The sequence below is a fragment of the Gigantopelta aegis genome, chromosome 14, assembly GCF_016097555.1.
Source record: "Gigantopelta aegis isolate Gae_Host chromosome 14, Gae_host_genome, whole genome shotgun sequence".
Taxonomy (NCBI): Eukaryota; Metazoa; Mollusca; class Gastropoda; order Neomphalida; family Peltospiridae; genus Gigantopelta; species Gigantopelta aegis.
This window is the reverse complement of record NC_054712.1, coordinates 48,564,826-48,579,317: the sequence shown is the minus strand read 5'-3', so window position 1 is coordinate 48,579,317 and position 14,492 is coordinate 48,564,826. Positions and strand designations below refer to the sequence as shown.

General features: G+C 39.4%; 1 protein-coding gene across 1 annotated transcript in view; it reads left to right on the top strand.

Moving 5' to 3' along the window:
• The window catches only part of LOC121388494 (pre-mRNA-splicing factor ATP-dependent RNA helicase PRP16-like), a 70,720-nt gene that overhangs the window by 49,801 nt on the left and 6,427 nt on the right, over positions 1–14,492 (top strand). Inside the window, exons 20-23 of the mRNA XM_041519849.1 lie at positions 9,812–9,960; positions 11,253–11,307; positions 12,902–13,036; positions 13,870–13,995. Coding sequence (XP_041375783.1) covers positions 9,812–9,960; positions 11,253–11,307; positions 12,902–13,036; positions 13,870–13,995 — 465 coding nt within the window. The remainder of the gene's footprint in view (positions 1–9,811; positions 9,961–11,252; positions 11,308–12,901; positions 13,037–13,869; positions 13,996–14,492) is intronic.

Here is a 14,492-nt window from a genome sequence, read left to right as displayed (position 1 = left end):
TCTAGTGGTGTCATGAAACTGAACTAAAACATTTTGTGTGAAACTTTAGCAGTATACTGATAAATGGTAGTATAATTCAGCAATACAACAATAGAGTTTCCATAAAAATGCGATCGATGACAGTTTAACAGGATCTTAAAAATGCCCGCTCAATACGTGGTCAGTCTGGGATCGATCCCCGTCGGTGGCCCCATTTGGCTATCTCTCGTTCCAGCCAGTGCCCCACAACTGGTATATCAAAGGCCGTGGTATGTACTACCCTGTCTGTGGGATGGTGCATATAAAAGATCCCTTGCTGCTAATCGAAAAGAGTAGTCCATGAAGTTGCGACAGCAGGTTTCCTCTCAATCTGCGTAGTCCTTAACCGTCCGACGTCATAAATAAAATGTGTTGAGTGTGTCATTAAATAAAACATTTCCTTCCTTCCTTCCTTCTTAAAACTGTGTTTCATGTGAAATATATGCTACGTCATGTTTTTGTAGCAAATTCTTGTCTTTCTCAGATTGATGTAAATGGAAGTATCATGTTTGAAAAATGAACTCTCTGTATGACGAGTTTTGTGATAAAGAGTTGTGAAAAGTGTGTACTAGTTTAATAGTTACTTGTATATTTGCACGTAAACGTTACAGCTGAGTAAATATTAACTGAAACCATTGTTAGTTGGAGTACTAGGTGAAATAATCAGAACAGTGGAGCTGGGGTGAGGGGTGGGTGGTGTAGTATATAAAATAAAAAAATCTGCACAATTATTTGGGGCTAATCAGTCTGAAATTGAATTATTTGGTACCAAAAATTGTGATTATAGGAAATTCACACAGATTTTGAGAGAAAACCTGCTGTCGCCACTACATGGGCTACTCTTTCCGATTAGCAGCAAGGGATCTTTTATTTGCACTTCCCACAGGCAGGATAGCACAAACCATGGCCTTTGTTGAACAGTTATGGATCACTGGTCTGTGCAAGTGGTTTACACCTACCCATTGAGCCTTGCGGAACACTCACTCAGGGTTTTGAGTTGGTATCTGGATTAAAAATCCCATGCCTCGACTGGGATCCGAACCCAGTACCTACCAGCCTGTAGACCGATGACCTAACCACGACGCCACCGAGGCTGGTAAAGAACACATTGATTTAATACCTAACAGCTAGTGGATGTCATACATTTTTTACATGAAACCTTCAAGGAAGGAAGGAAATGTTTTATTTAACGACACACTCAACACATTTTATTTATGGTTATATGTCGTCAGACATATGGTTAAGGACCACAGAGATATTGAGAGAGGAAACCTGCTGTCACCACTTCATGGGCTATTCTTTTCGATTAGCAGCAAGGGATCTTTTATATGCACCATCTTACAGACAGGATAGTACATACTTCGGCCTTTGTTATGCCAGTTGTGGAGCTCTGGCTGGAATGAGAAATAGCCCAATGGGCCCACTGATGGGAATCAATCCTAGATCGATTGCACATCAGGTGAGCGCTATACCACTGAGCTACGTTCCCCACCCCCTTAGAGGAAACCCGCTACAATTTTCCATTAGAAGCAAGGGATCTCTTATATGTCTTTTCCACAGACAGGACAGCACATACCATGGCCATAATACATAATATACCAGTGGTTGGGATGGAAAAAATTAACATCATAATAATGCATACAAATTAAAGATTTGAATCTGGACTTTAATTAAAATTTTACTGTTGAAGATATGAAATACTTTCTTAAAGTGGACTGTTTTTTCGTTCATGTAAACTGGGTGAGATCAATTTCTCTCTCTCTTTGGAGGCTGTAAACAGGTTATTGACAAGACAAGGGGACATATCAGGCAGGTTGTTGATACCCCGGGTGTTTACACAAAAACATTAGAACTTCTCGTGTCTTCCTATTACCTCTGTGCTCGGATGCTGTCTGTTTTCTTCATGCTTGACAGACTTTTTTCACTCAGTGTTACATACCCTGGTAGCATTCTTTGTTACACTCATTAGTGTTACACTTGGTGGTCGATGTTTTAATACAATGGGGTGGAATGTAGCTCAGTGCTAAAGGGCTTTCCTGATGCGCGGTTGGTCAAGGATCAGTGGACCCATTGGGTTATTTCAAGTGGTATATCAAAGGTCGTGGTATGTGCTATCCTGTCTGTAGGGCTGTAGATTGCCACAAAGATGGGATGATAAAGGATGGTGTGTATGAAATATCCCTTGATACTAATGGGAAAAAAAATTCTCGCTAAGTCTGTACATCAAAATTACCAAATGTTTTTCTTCCAATATAACCGATGATTAATAAATCAATATGCTCAAGTGGTGTCATAAACAAACTTCAACTTTTTAATTGCTGTTAATACATACAAATAATGGCTGTTATTGTTACCAGGAGACCGGCCTCGGTGACGTCGTGGCAGGCCATCGGTCTACAGGCTGGTAGGTACTGGGTTCGGATCCCAGTCGAGGCATGGAATTTTTAATCCAGATACCGACTCCAAACCCTGAGTGAGTGTTCCGCAAGTCTCAATGGGTAGGTGTAAACCACTTGCACCGACCAGTGATCCATAACTGGTTCAACAAAGGCCATGGTTTGTGCTATCCTGCCTGTGGGAAGCGCAAATAAAAGATCCCTTGCTGCCTGTCATAAAAGAGTAGCCTATGTGGCGACAGCGGGTTTCCTCTAAAAAAATCTGTGTGGTCCTTAACCATATGTCTGACGCCATATAACCGTAAATAAAATGTATTGAGTGCGTCGTTAAATAAAACACTTCTTTCTTTGTTACCAGGAGACATGAGTAACTTGCAGAATATTTTTTATATTGTAGCAGGGCTCACCCTGTATATTGCCAAATTAGCCAGTTGCTAATTTTTATACAAAATGGCTACAAACTGTAGACTTTGGCTAATAGAATATTCCTCAAATTAACCACATTTTAATGATTTTCAAGGAAATACTCTACATTTCTGAAAATTGGCTAATCCAAAAAAAAGTCCAGTGTCAGCCCTGTTGTAGTTGCTCATAAGTACATGTGGATATTAAGCTGATGAGTTTGAGGTACTAATTTAAATTAGCTTTTGTAATATTGTAATATTTTGGATATTAGGTGAGATACAAGCTGGTGGAGTGTGGGACTGCAGGGCTTTGGATTGCCACACATTTCATTTCATTTCAACTTATTATCATGCTTATATCCAATTAAGGTTCAAGCATGCTGTCCTGGGCACACACACCTCAGCTATCTGGGCTGTCTGTCCAGGACAGTGGGTTAGTTGTTAGTTGGTTAGTGGTTAGTGAGAGAGAAGAGGGTGTAGTGGCCTTACACCAACCCATTGAGCCCTTAAGAACTCGCTCTGGGTGGGAGCCGGTACCAGGCTGCGAACTCTGTACCTACCAGCCTGTAGTCCGATGGCTTAACCACTGTGGCACACAGCTGAGATGATGAAGGATGTGCCAAAAATAAGTATACCAAAATAACCAAGCACAAAAATTAAATACAAACATGCTAACCTCAAAACGTTTCACCTAAAAATCAATGGAAAGAAAGAAAGAAATGTTTTATTTAACGACGCACTCAACACATTTTATTTACAGTTATATGGCGTCAGACATATGGTTAAGGACCACACAGATTTTGAGAGGAAACCTGCTGTCGCCACTTCATGGGCTACTCTTTCCGATTAGCAGCAAGGGATCTTTTATTTGCACTTCCCACAGGCAGGATAGCACAAACCATAGCCTTTGTTGAACCAGTAATGGATCACTGGTCGGTGCAAGTGGTTTACACCTACCCATTGAGCCTTGCGGAGCACTCACTCAGGGTTTGGAGTCGGTATCTGGATTAAAAATCCCATGCCTCGACTGGGATCCGAACCCAGTACCTACCAGCCTGTTGACTGATGGCCTAACCACGACGCCACCGAGGCCGGTCTGAAAATCAATGGAATTTTACTGTTAAGCATTAATTAGATTAAAATAACATGAAATACATTTTTGAATATGTACAAATGTTTACAAGCTATTATTGACATTACTGCACTAACAAGACTTTGGTGTGCTCAGAACAGACAAAAAGCCTGTTGTGCCAGAAATTAGTGAGGTCCAAAGCCCTGGAGGGGTACGTGTCCATCCTAGACTGTGTGGGCGGGATGTAGTCCAGTGGTAAAGCGTTTGCTTGATGCGCGGTTGGTCTAGGATTGATCCCTGTCGGTGGACCCATTGGGCTATTTCTCGTTCCAGCCAGTGCTCCACAACTGGTGTAATAAAGGCCATGGTATGTACTTTCCTGTCTGTGGGATGGTGTATATAAAATATCCCTTGCTGCTAATCAAAAAGAGTAGCTCATGAAGTGGCGACAGCGGGTTTCCTCTCTTAGTATCTGTGTGGTCTTTAACCATATGTCTGCCGCCATATAACTGTAAATAAAATGTGTTGAGTGTGTCGTTAAATAAAACATTTCCTTCCTGCCTTCATTTCTTTGGATGTGCCAATTTCCTTCCTTTCTAGACTTTGGGGCTGTAATATAATCTTACTATGGCTATGGTCATATATTCCAAAAACAAATTGCATAATTATATAATGAATGAATGAATGAATGAATGAATGTTTAAATGTTTAACAACACCCCGTCACAAAAATACGCATCAGTTATTGTGTGTCAAACAGGTAAATACATGAATATGATTATTTTCATTAAATATAAAACTTTATTATATAATTATGTAAAACCACAGTGTAAAGAGCTATGGAGAAAGTAAAATACAATACAAAAATGAAGGTAAGTATATTTTAAAACTGTACAGAAATCATAATTATATAATGCAATTCTATGAATCATTAATAATTAATTATAACATTCCTTTCTTCCTTTAACAATTACTGTAATAATTGATTCTAAACAGAAATACTGCTTCAGTGACACATTCAGGATACGCTGATACACTGAAGGGAACGCGATTTGTGTCAAGTGACGCAAGCAGTACAAATAATATCATTGATAATCATGGTGAATAAATACACTTCTTCCTGTGAGGCACACAATGTCATTGCCCCGTTAGAAACTGCACGTATGTGTACACTGCACGTACACCTGTCATTTTTGTCGTAATTCCACTAAGTGAAGGCACGTATACATGTCATTTATCGTAACGTAACCAGCTGAAGGTATATCAGGCTAGACTGGCCTGATGTAAAAGAATTAAAGTACATAGTGTCATTGCACTCCAGGGACGTTTCACGTACACATTATACCAGCAGGATTACTGGAATTGTGACTGGCCACAAGAGAAAGGAAGGAAATCTTTTATTTCACGACGCACTCAACACATTTTATTAATGGTTATATGGCGTCAGACATATGGTTACGGACCACACAGATATTGAGAGAGGAAACCCACTGTCGCCAATTCATGGGCTACTCTTTTATCGATTAGCAGCAAGGGATCTTTTATATGCACCATCCCACAGACAGGATAGTCCATACCACGGCCATTGTTACACCAGTTGTGGAGCACTGGCTGGAACGAGAAATAGCCCAATGGGTCCACCGATGGGGATCGATCCTTGGCCGACCACACATCAAGCGAACGCTTTACCACTGGGCTACGTCCCGCCCCCGGAATGCAACTATCAACACAGAAATGACCAACATTCTGCTCTCATGACTTTATGACTGTCCAGTTGCTAGTCTGAGCGATCTTACAACTTGATTCTCGTCACATAACCCATTAGTTGTTAATCTTAGCACACCCATCTTCATTTGGGAGGAGTGGGAATTCTCCTCGGATCAGCTGTTTTCCTCTCATGGAACATTGTGTTTCCTCGCATTTTAATCGTTATTTCCTCCAAAATTTGTCAGATGGCACAGATTTTAACCTAGGATTTCAAGAATTTCCAGGACCCCTCTAGATTCCTCTTTTTTACATTTCACCAATTCCCACCCCTGATTGGGAGTTGGGGAAATTACAACTCAATTGTCGAGTGGGCCAACTCAGTCATTACATTTGACAGTCTGAGCCTAGCATCAAACTACAGCTATTAGTTATAATCAGTTCCGATCACCTTTCAATTACACAATCATTAAAATTATATGAGATTTGAATTATAATCAACATACATCTTTTTGTCATTTTCAATGGGATAAACCCTACAAATTGCTTATTTTACATTTAATAACTAATTTAATTTAATGTCTATTTTTCTTTGTGTACACTTGAAAACAAACCCCAACCCCAACATATTTACATCAATTCCATCATATAAACTGGAGGAACAATTACAGTTAACATTTTCCCACAATCGATTGTAGATTTTTATAATCGATCATAACATCGATAGAGCCAAACTGATCAGTTTGTGATTATAATTATTGATCTTGGATCATCACTAATGGATTTAAGTTACAAATGTGTTTGTCGTTATTGTGACACTTGGTTTACATAGTTAGAAAAGAAACCCACTACTGCCACACAGGCTACTCCTACTGAATAGCAACAAGGGATCTGTTATCAGTTGACAGGACAGCACATACCATGGTGTTTGATATACCAGTTGTAGGGCATTGGTTAGGATAGAAGGCAGGATCTAGCTCAGTCAATAGAGTAGTTACTTAGGGTGCTTCACTCATGGGATCTAACCCCCTCGGTGGACCCATTATCTTTGATATACCAGTTGTAGGGCATTGGTTAGGATAGAAGGCAGGATCTAGCTCAGTCAATAGAGTAGTTACTTAGGCTGCTTCACTCATGGGATCTAACCCCGTCGGTGGACCCATTATCTTTGGATTTTTTTCCATCTCAACCATTTCCTCATGACTGGTACTGGTATATCAAATGTTGTGGTATGTGCCATCCTGCCTGTGGGATAGTGCATATAAAAGATCCCTTGCTACCAATGGAACAATGTAGGAGGTTTTCTGTAACAGTTATTAAAAGTTTGATATACAACAAGATTAAAGCTTGTTTTGTTTAACAACACCACTACAGCACATTGATTTATTAATCATCAGCTATTGGATGTCAACCCACTACATTTTTCCAATGCAGTAAGGGATCTTTTATATGCACCATTCCACAGACCAGATAGCACATACCACTGCCTTTAATATACCAGTTGTGGTGCACTGGCTGGAACAAGATTTAGCTCAATGGGCCCACTGCAACAAGATTAAGAAATGGATTTAGAAATAAATGTACTCTAGAGGTTTCGTTTAGCAAATCAATCCGTTGGAATGGGACATGTCGACACTTTACGCAAGCATTCTAAGACTAGTGCTGCATCCTACACTGGATAATAATTATATATATAAGGTCCTGAAAATCAGATCCTGAATTTAATTGAGGCATCATTTGCCAGTGTATGTAACAGGAGCTTTTCAATACAAAATGAAATGTGTGACTGTCACGTCGTTGCATGTAGCTTACTTTTTTAAAGTACATTGTAAACTGATGGCGAGTGTGTTCTGTATTGTGTTTCTTTTTCCGGGATTAAATGAAAATAACACCCGGAAAGCTAATGACGTCATTAGTAATTTGAATAAGCAAAGTTGACGATTCAAGGTTTGTAGTTTGTAGCCAGGTATGTTTTTTCAAGAAATACTAAATATACAGTTGGTTCTGTAGAAAAACTATTTAGTTTACAATGAACATAACCATATTCAATTTTTAGATTTGCGAATGTTATTGTCAATTTGATGCCCACAAATGTTTTGTTTTTAATCTTAGGCTAACGCCTTTGGTCAAAAATGACATCTGTGGGATCAAATATACAATAACACCCGCAAATGTAAAAACTCCTTGTGGTTATCTCCTAAATGCTGTAGTACCAAATTGGTTTTAGTACTTGATATGTAGGTCACAATGTTATCACCCTGTGAACGTTGCACCTACAAGTGTGTCCATTCTTCTTGGTAAGAGGATTACAGGACAACAGAGTAAAGGTTTGTGAGATTGAACTGGTATGAGATGTTAATGTAATGCGATATGACAGTGTTTGTTTTACTAAGATGGCAGGGCGGCCATTATTTACACAGGGCCTTGGTTAAGACAGGTTAGATCAGATTGTGTTACACCAAATCATTTCTCATTGTTGATAAAGTTAACATTTTCTAACAAAACTGTTTTAACCATTGTTACAGTATTAGTGCACACAGGCAATACACATAAAAACAAGTTTGGCACCTCACATTTAATACACCTTTAAAAAAAATGGAATGTCACATGACATTTAAGAGATTTGAAGAGAATTTGTATTAGGAAGGAAATGGTTTATTTAACGATGCACTCAACACATTTTATTTACAGTTATATGGCGTCTGGCATATGGTTAAGTATCACACAGATATTGAGGGAGGAAACCCGCTGTCTCCACTTGATGGGCTACTCTTTTCATTTAGCAGCAAGGGATCTTTTATATGCACCATCCCATAGACAGGATAGCACATACCACAGCCTTTGATGTACCAGTCGTGGTGCACTGGCTGGAGCTAGAAATAGGCCAATGGGCCCACTGACGAGGATCGATCCCAAACCAAGCGTGCATCGAATGAGCGCATTACCACTGGGCTACGTCTCACCTTGTTTGTATTAGCATTACTCAGGGCTTACACTGGAAATATAGGGACGGGACGTAGCCTAGTGGTAAAACATTCGCTTGATGCGCGGTCGGTTTGGGATCGATCCCCGTCGGTGATATACCAGTCGTGGTGCACGAGAAATAGCTCAATGGGCCCAAAGACGTATCGATCCCAGACCAACCGCGCATCAAGCAAACGCTATACCACTGGGCTACGTCCCACCCCAAACATGTTTTGAGGTCTCCTTTTATTCCTTTTACTAGTCCCCTGCCGGTCCAACTGGAGGGGATTATAGGTGTCATCTCCGTCCTTCCTTCTGTCTGTCTCTGTCTGTCTGTCTGTCTGTCTCTCTGTCTGTCTGTCTCTCTGTCTGTCTGTCTCTCCACCCATCTGTCCTTCTGTCTGTCTCACATATAGTTTTCTGGATTGTTTTTTTTCCAGAATCTCTTGGGATATTGGCCTGAAATGTTGTGTATAGCTTTATCATCATGTACTGTTACAGATCAAGTTTTATGCATTTCTGATAGAGTTATATGAAAAATGTTTGGGGGTCCAGTAGGGGACATGTATTGCTTTAGCAGTACTCTCAGAATGCTTGTTTTCCTGACTGTTACTGATAACACTGCATGCTGTAAAATGTTTGGGGGTCCAGTAGGGGACATGTATTGCTTTAGCAGTACTCTCAGAATGCTTGTTTTCCTGACTGTTACTGATAACACTGCATGCTGTAAAATGTTTGTTTTCCTGACTGTTACTGATAACACTGCATGCTGTAAAATGTTTGTTTTCCTGACTGTTACTGATAACACTGCATGCTGTAAAATGTTTGGAGGTCCTGTAGTGGACATGTATTGCTTTAGCAGTACTCTCAGAATGCTTGTTTTCCTGACTGTTACTGATAACACTGCATGCTGTAAAATGTTTGTTTTCCTGACTGTTACTGATAACACTGCATGCTGTAAAATGTTTGTTTTCCTGACTGTTACTGATAACACTGCATGCTGTAAAATGTTTGGGGGTCCTGTAGTGGACATGTATTGCTTTAGCAGTACTCTCAGTAGGCTTGTTTTCCTGACTGTTACTGATAACACTGCATGCTGTAAAATGTTTGGGGGGTCCAGTAGTGGACATGTACTGCTTTAGCAGTACTTTCAGAATGCTTGTTTTCCTGTTACTGATAACACTGCATGCTGTAACAAAACAAGAAGAGAAGTTTTTACATGTTGTCATATCTGTTATCATTTTTCATTTTCAGACGATCGTGTCCATGCTGTCTGTGCCGGCCATCTTCTACCGACCAAAGGGCCGCGAGGAGGATTCGGACGCAGCCCGGGAGAAGTTCCAGGTGCCCGAGAGTGACCACTTGACTCTCCTCAACGTCTACCAGCAGTGGAAGAGAAACGGGTGAGGTCACTGACACGGGGGAGGTGGGAGTGTAGCTGTGTTTCTAGGGGGTGGGTGTATACAGCCAGGGAGAAGATCAGGTTCCCAAGAGTGACCACCTCACTCTACTGAATGTCTACCAGCAGTGGAAGAGAAATGGGTGAGGTCACTGACACGGGGTAGGTGAGGGCATAGCTGTGTTTCTAAGGGGTGGGGGTGTAGCTGTGTTTGTAGGGGGTGGGGTGTAGCTGTGTTTCTAGGGGGTGGGTGTATACGACCAGGAGAAGTTTCAGGTACCGAGAGTGACCACTTTACTCTGCTGAATGTCTGCCAGCAGTGGAAGAGAAACGGGTACGGTCACTGGCATGAGGGAGGTGGGGGTGTAGCTGTGTTTGTAGGGGATGACAAACACAAACGGGTGAGAACGCAGATATGCTCAGTTGGAAATCTTTGTTTCTAGGGTTGGGGGTTTATCGTTGTTTCTGGGGTGTGGGGGATGTAGCTTAGTGTTAGAACGGTTGCAGTGGAAGAGGAACGAGCGAGAACACAGACACGCTTGGTTGGAAATCTTTTTTGTATAGGGGGTGGGGTATATCGTTGTTTCTAGGGGGTGTAGCTCAGTAGTGGCATGTTTGCTTGAGATGTGATGGGTCAGAAAATTAACTATTCTGGATGAATTCAAGTTCAAGTATATTCTAGACCAAATGTCAAAATAGCTTAAAATGTGCTGAGGTGTCAGGGTTTTTGCCAAAGGGTAAAACAGGTATGGCGCCATACCAAAATTGTTTTCATCTTTTGACAAAATTAATTACTCTTATCATTATTGTATGGTTTTCTAAACCCTAAACCTAAACTTAACCTGTTTTCTTTCTGGGGGAGGCCCCCCATACCCCTTTTTGACTATGGTATGGTTGCATTCAGTTCCATAGTGCCATTCCCTAAAAACATTTTCTGAGTGTTAGTCACCAAATAGCTGTAGTTTAAAATGTGTTGTGATGTATTGTGTTTCATTCTGAATGCATTGTGCAGGCTTGGTTGGCTAAATGTTTTGACATGATGTGCTAAGCTATAGTCATTCCCACAGCAAACACCTTTTATCATGTTATGGAATTTACTACAATTTATTTAATTCTGAACCAATTGTTTTCTAAATTACACACAAAAAAAGAAGTATTTTTTATTTATTTCCAAAGCACTTTTACTTTTCTTCTTACATCAAACCAAACTGAAATTATTTACAAAAACCTTTTTTGTAGGAGGATGGGACAGACTATAAAGATATTTTGCTTATGATGTTATTTGATTTCTTTCAGATATTCAGCTTCTTGGAGTAATGAACATTTTATCCACATCAAAGCGATGAGAAAGGTAGGACAACATTTTGCTTGTTGTTCACTACAAGTAGAGTCTTGTATTGACTGTCAGATTGTATTAAGTGAACATGTGAACGACTGAATTTATCAAAAGTGATGATCATGCATTTATTTTTAAATTAATTAAAATCATAAACATAACAAAATAAGATGTGTGCACCTTTAGGGGGGTGTAGGGGTGTGTCTTCATTTAAGGATTGTCTTTTTTACTTTTCTTTTAGGATCATCTGGGTAGGAAACAACAACAAAAAAACTGTACAAACTGTATGAATTGGCAAAGTTTGTTAAGCTTCTTTTTTTTTCATACCCTGATAAACCCAAAAAGAAATAACAGTCAATCTTTATACATAATTTTGGTTTTTGAGCAATAACACTCAGTAATTCTAAGAACCAGTATAAAATGATGTCATCAGATGCCACTTTTATGTTAATGGAGAATTAAACAAACACATGTCTCTTCAGCTGGACCAATGGGATAACTTTAAACTGTAACGATTGTAACAAATTTTTTATTATAAATGATTAAATATGCACTGCTGTTTAGGAAAGTTACTATGACCGAGGGATAAATGCTTTTATTTCTAATGTTTCTTATGATTCTGTAGGATGTATACTTCCAAATCAAATCCCAATAGTAACGTACGTGGCTACCTGCAGCGTATCAATCTGCTGTTTAGGAAAGTTACTATGACCGAGGGATAAATGCTTTTATTTGTAATGTTTCTTATGATTCTGTAGGATGTATACTTCCAAATCAGATCCCAACAGTAACGTACATGGCTACCTGCAGTGTATCAATCGACAAAAATGCCACGAATATAAATACTATCACCCCTCACCCTTAAAGTGAATTAGAAAAAATTGGGGGTGAAGCTGCTCATTTCAGACATAATGGGTAGTGTCTATGACTACCCTAGTTCTGCACAAAAATTGACTGCTTTTTTTTTTTACATGTACCCCAAACATGTTTCAAGCACAAGGCTACTTGACACAGTGGTACTAAATGAAATAAAATTGCACACATTTTTTGCCCAGACGAACTTTTTTTTTTTTTTTTTTACAACCAAAACACACACATTTATCACCAATCACAGGACTTGTGGTGTTAACTTCTCTATCAAAAGTTTGGTGTACCTCGAACTTTGACCCAGCCGGAAGTTATTTGGTTTAGTACTACCTGCACACTCATATTGACAAATGGGAAGTTAACACAGAACCTACCGGCCTTAAAGCCGATGGGCTAACCAGGAGCCTAATTCACAAAGGTCTGTTAGGTTCTGCTAGACAACAAAGCATCCTCTTTGTAAGTCTTTTAGCATTGCACTGCGAGATCGCAAAGCTGTGAGAGTTTAGTGAATTAGGCCCTTGGACGTCAATTAGACCAGGCTACAGATATTGTAAATCGGTTGTAGGCTATGACATCACTATGGCAAGTGTAATAGTGACATCATAACCTACAGTGGTTTTATGATATCGTAGAACTAAGATAGCTTTTAAAATATATAGTCTAGCAATCTTGCTTATGGATGTACAGGTCAGTTTATATGGAAATGTAGTCTTGATTTATATTCAAATTTAAAAAAAAAAAGGTGCGTGAGGTCCGACAGCAGCTGAAGGAGATTATGGATCAACAGAAAATGCCGATGGTGTCGTGCGGTAACGAGTGGGACATCATCCGCAAGTGTATCTGTTCAGCGTACTTCCACCAGGCAGCCAGAATAAAGGTAATATTAAATCTCACATGTTTACATCATATACAAAATGTATAAATAAATAAATAAAAATTCTTTTAAAAGTTAAAATATAATTATTTAAGAATAATTATTTGCTGTTGTGATTATTTGCCTTTCTTATTCTTAATTAGGATGCTACTTTCATAAATAACCTACTTAAAGATGTTTAAAGTGTTTCCTTGGTGTACAAAAGGTTTATATCCTCAAAGGGAGTACCGGCCGGTAATGAAAGTTGAACGATTTACTAGAACATGTGTCTAGGTTTTATTCATTAATTACTTTAATTTTTACAGTAAAGTACATTTAAAAAATTGATTAGGCTTTGTCAGATGATAGCCATCTCACTGTTCTGTTCTCTTTTATGTTATGTTACATTAGCGGTTTTCCAATAACCATGCATGACATACCAAATAGATGTAGATATAATTCAAAAATATACCAAGGTATCGATTAAACATGGGGGCGGGACGTAGCCCAGTGGTAAAGCATTCGCTTGATGTGCGGTCAGTCTGGAATCGATCACCATCGGTGGACCCATTGGGCTATTTTTCGCTCCAGCCAGTGCACCACGAGTGATAATATCAAAGGCCATGGTATGTGCTTTCCTGTCTGTGGGATGGTGCATATAAAAGATCCCTTGCTGCTAATCGAAAAAGAGTAGCCCATGAAGTGGCGACAGCGAGTTTCGTCTCTCAATATCTGTGTGGTCCGTAACCATATGTCCGACGCCATATAACCGTCAATAAAATGTGTTGAGTGCGTTGTTAAATATATAAAAAAAACAAAAAAAAACAATTAAACATTGTTTTCCTTTCCTATTTCAGGGTTTGGGAGAGTATGTGAACACTCGTACCGGCATGCCTTGTCACCTTCACCCGACCAGCGCCTTGTTTGGAATGGGTTACACTCCAGACTATATTGTGTACCACGAACTCGTCATGACTTCAAAGGTGGGTCTGGTTCTGAAACCAGTCGACTGTTTCAGCAGTCGGTTTATGCTTTCACTGTGACTATGTTGTGAACAGTTTCTCTTGATAAACCAGAGCGGTTTTTTTTTAAATTTCATTAATAGCAACTGGATGTGTCAGCAGTCTGTGTATTCTTTCACTGTGACTATGTTACAAACAGTTTCTCTCGATAAACCAGAGGGTTTTTTTCTTCTTTCATGGTCTGTTTGTTTAAAAATTAAAATAGTCACTGAATTCTCATTACCAGATTTCTGTATTATATGAAGATTTTAAGCGGAGAGTATGGGTTAACAAAATTGTATGTTTCTACTATTAACATATTCACCGGTTATCAACACCATTCAAAAATAAAATTGGAATGAATTTCTATAATATTTATGTTATCAGCAGAAGGTAAGAAATACATAGCAATTACGGTAACAGGCATTAAAATGGTCATTTGGGTTAGCAAGTGGTTACCATATACAAAGAAAGTCCAG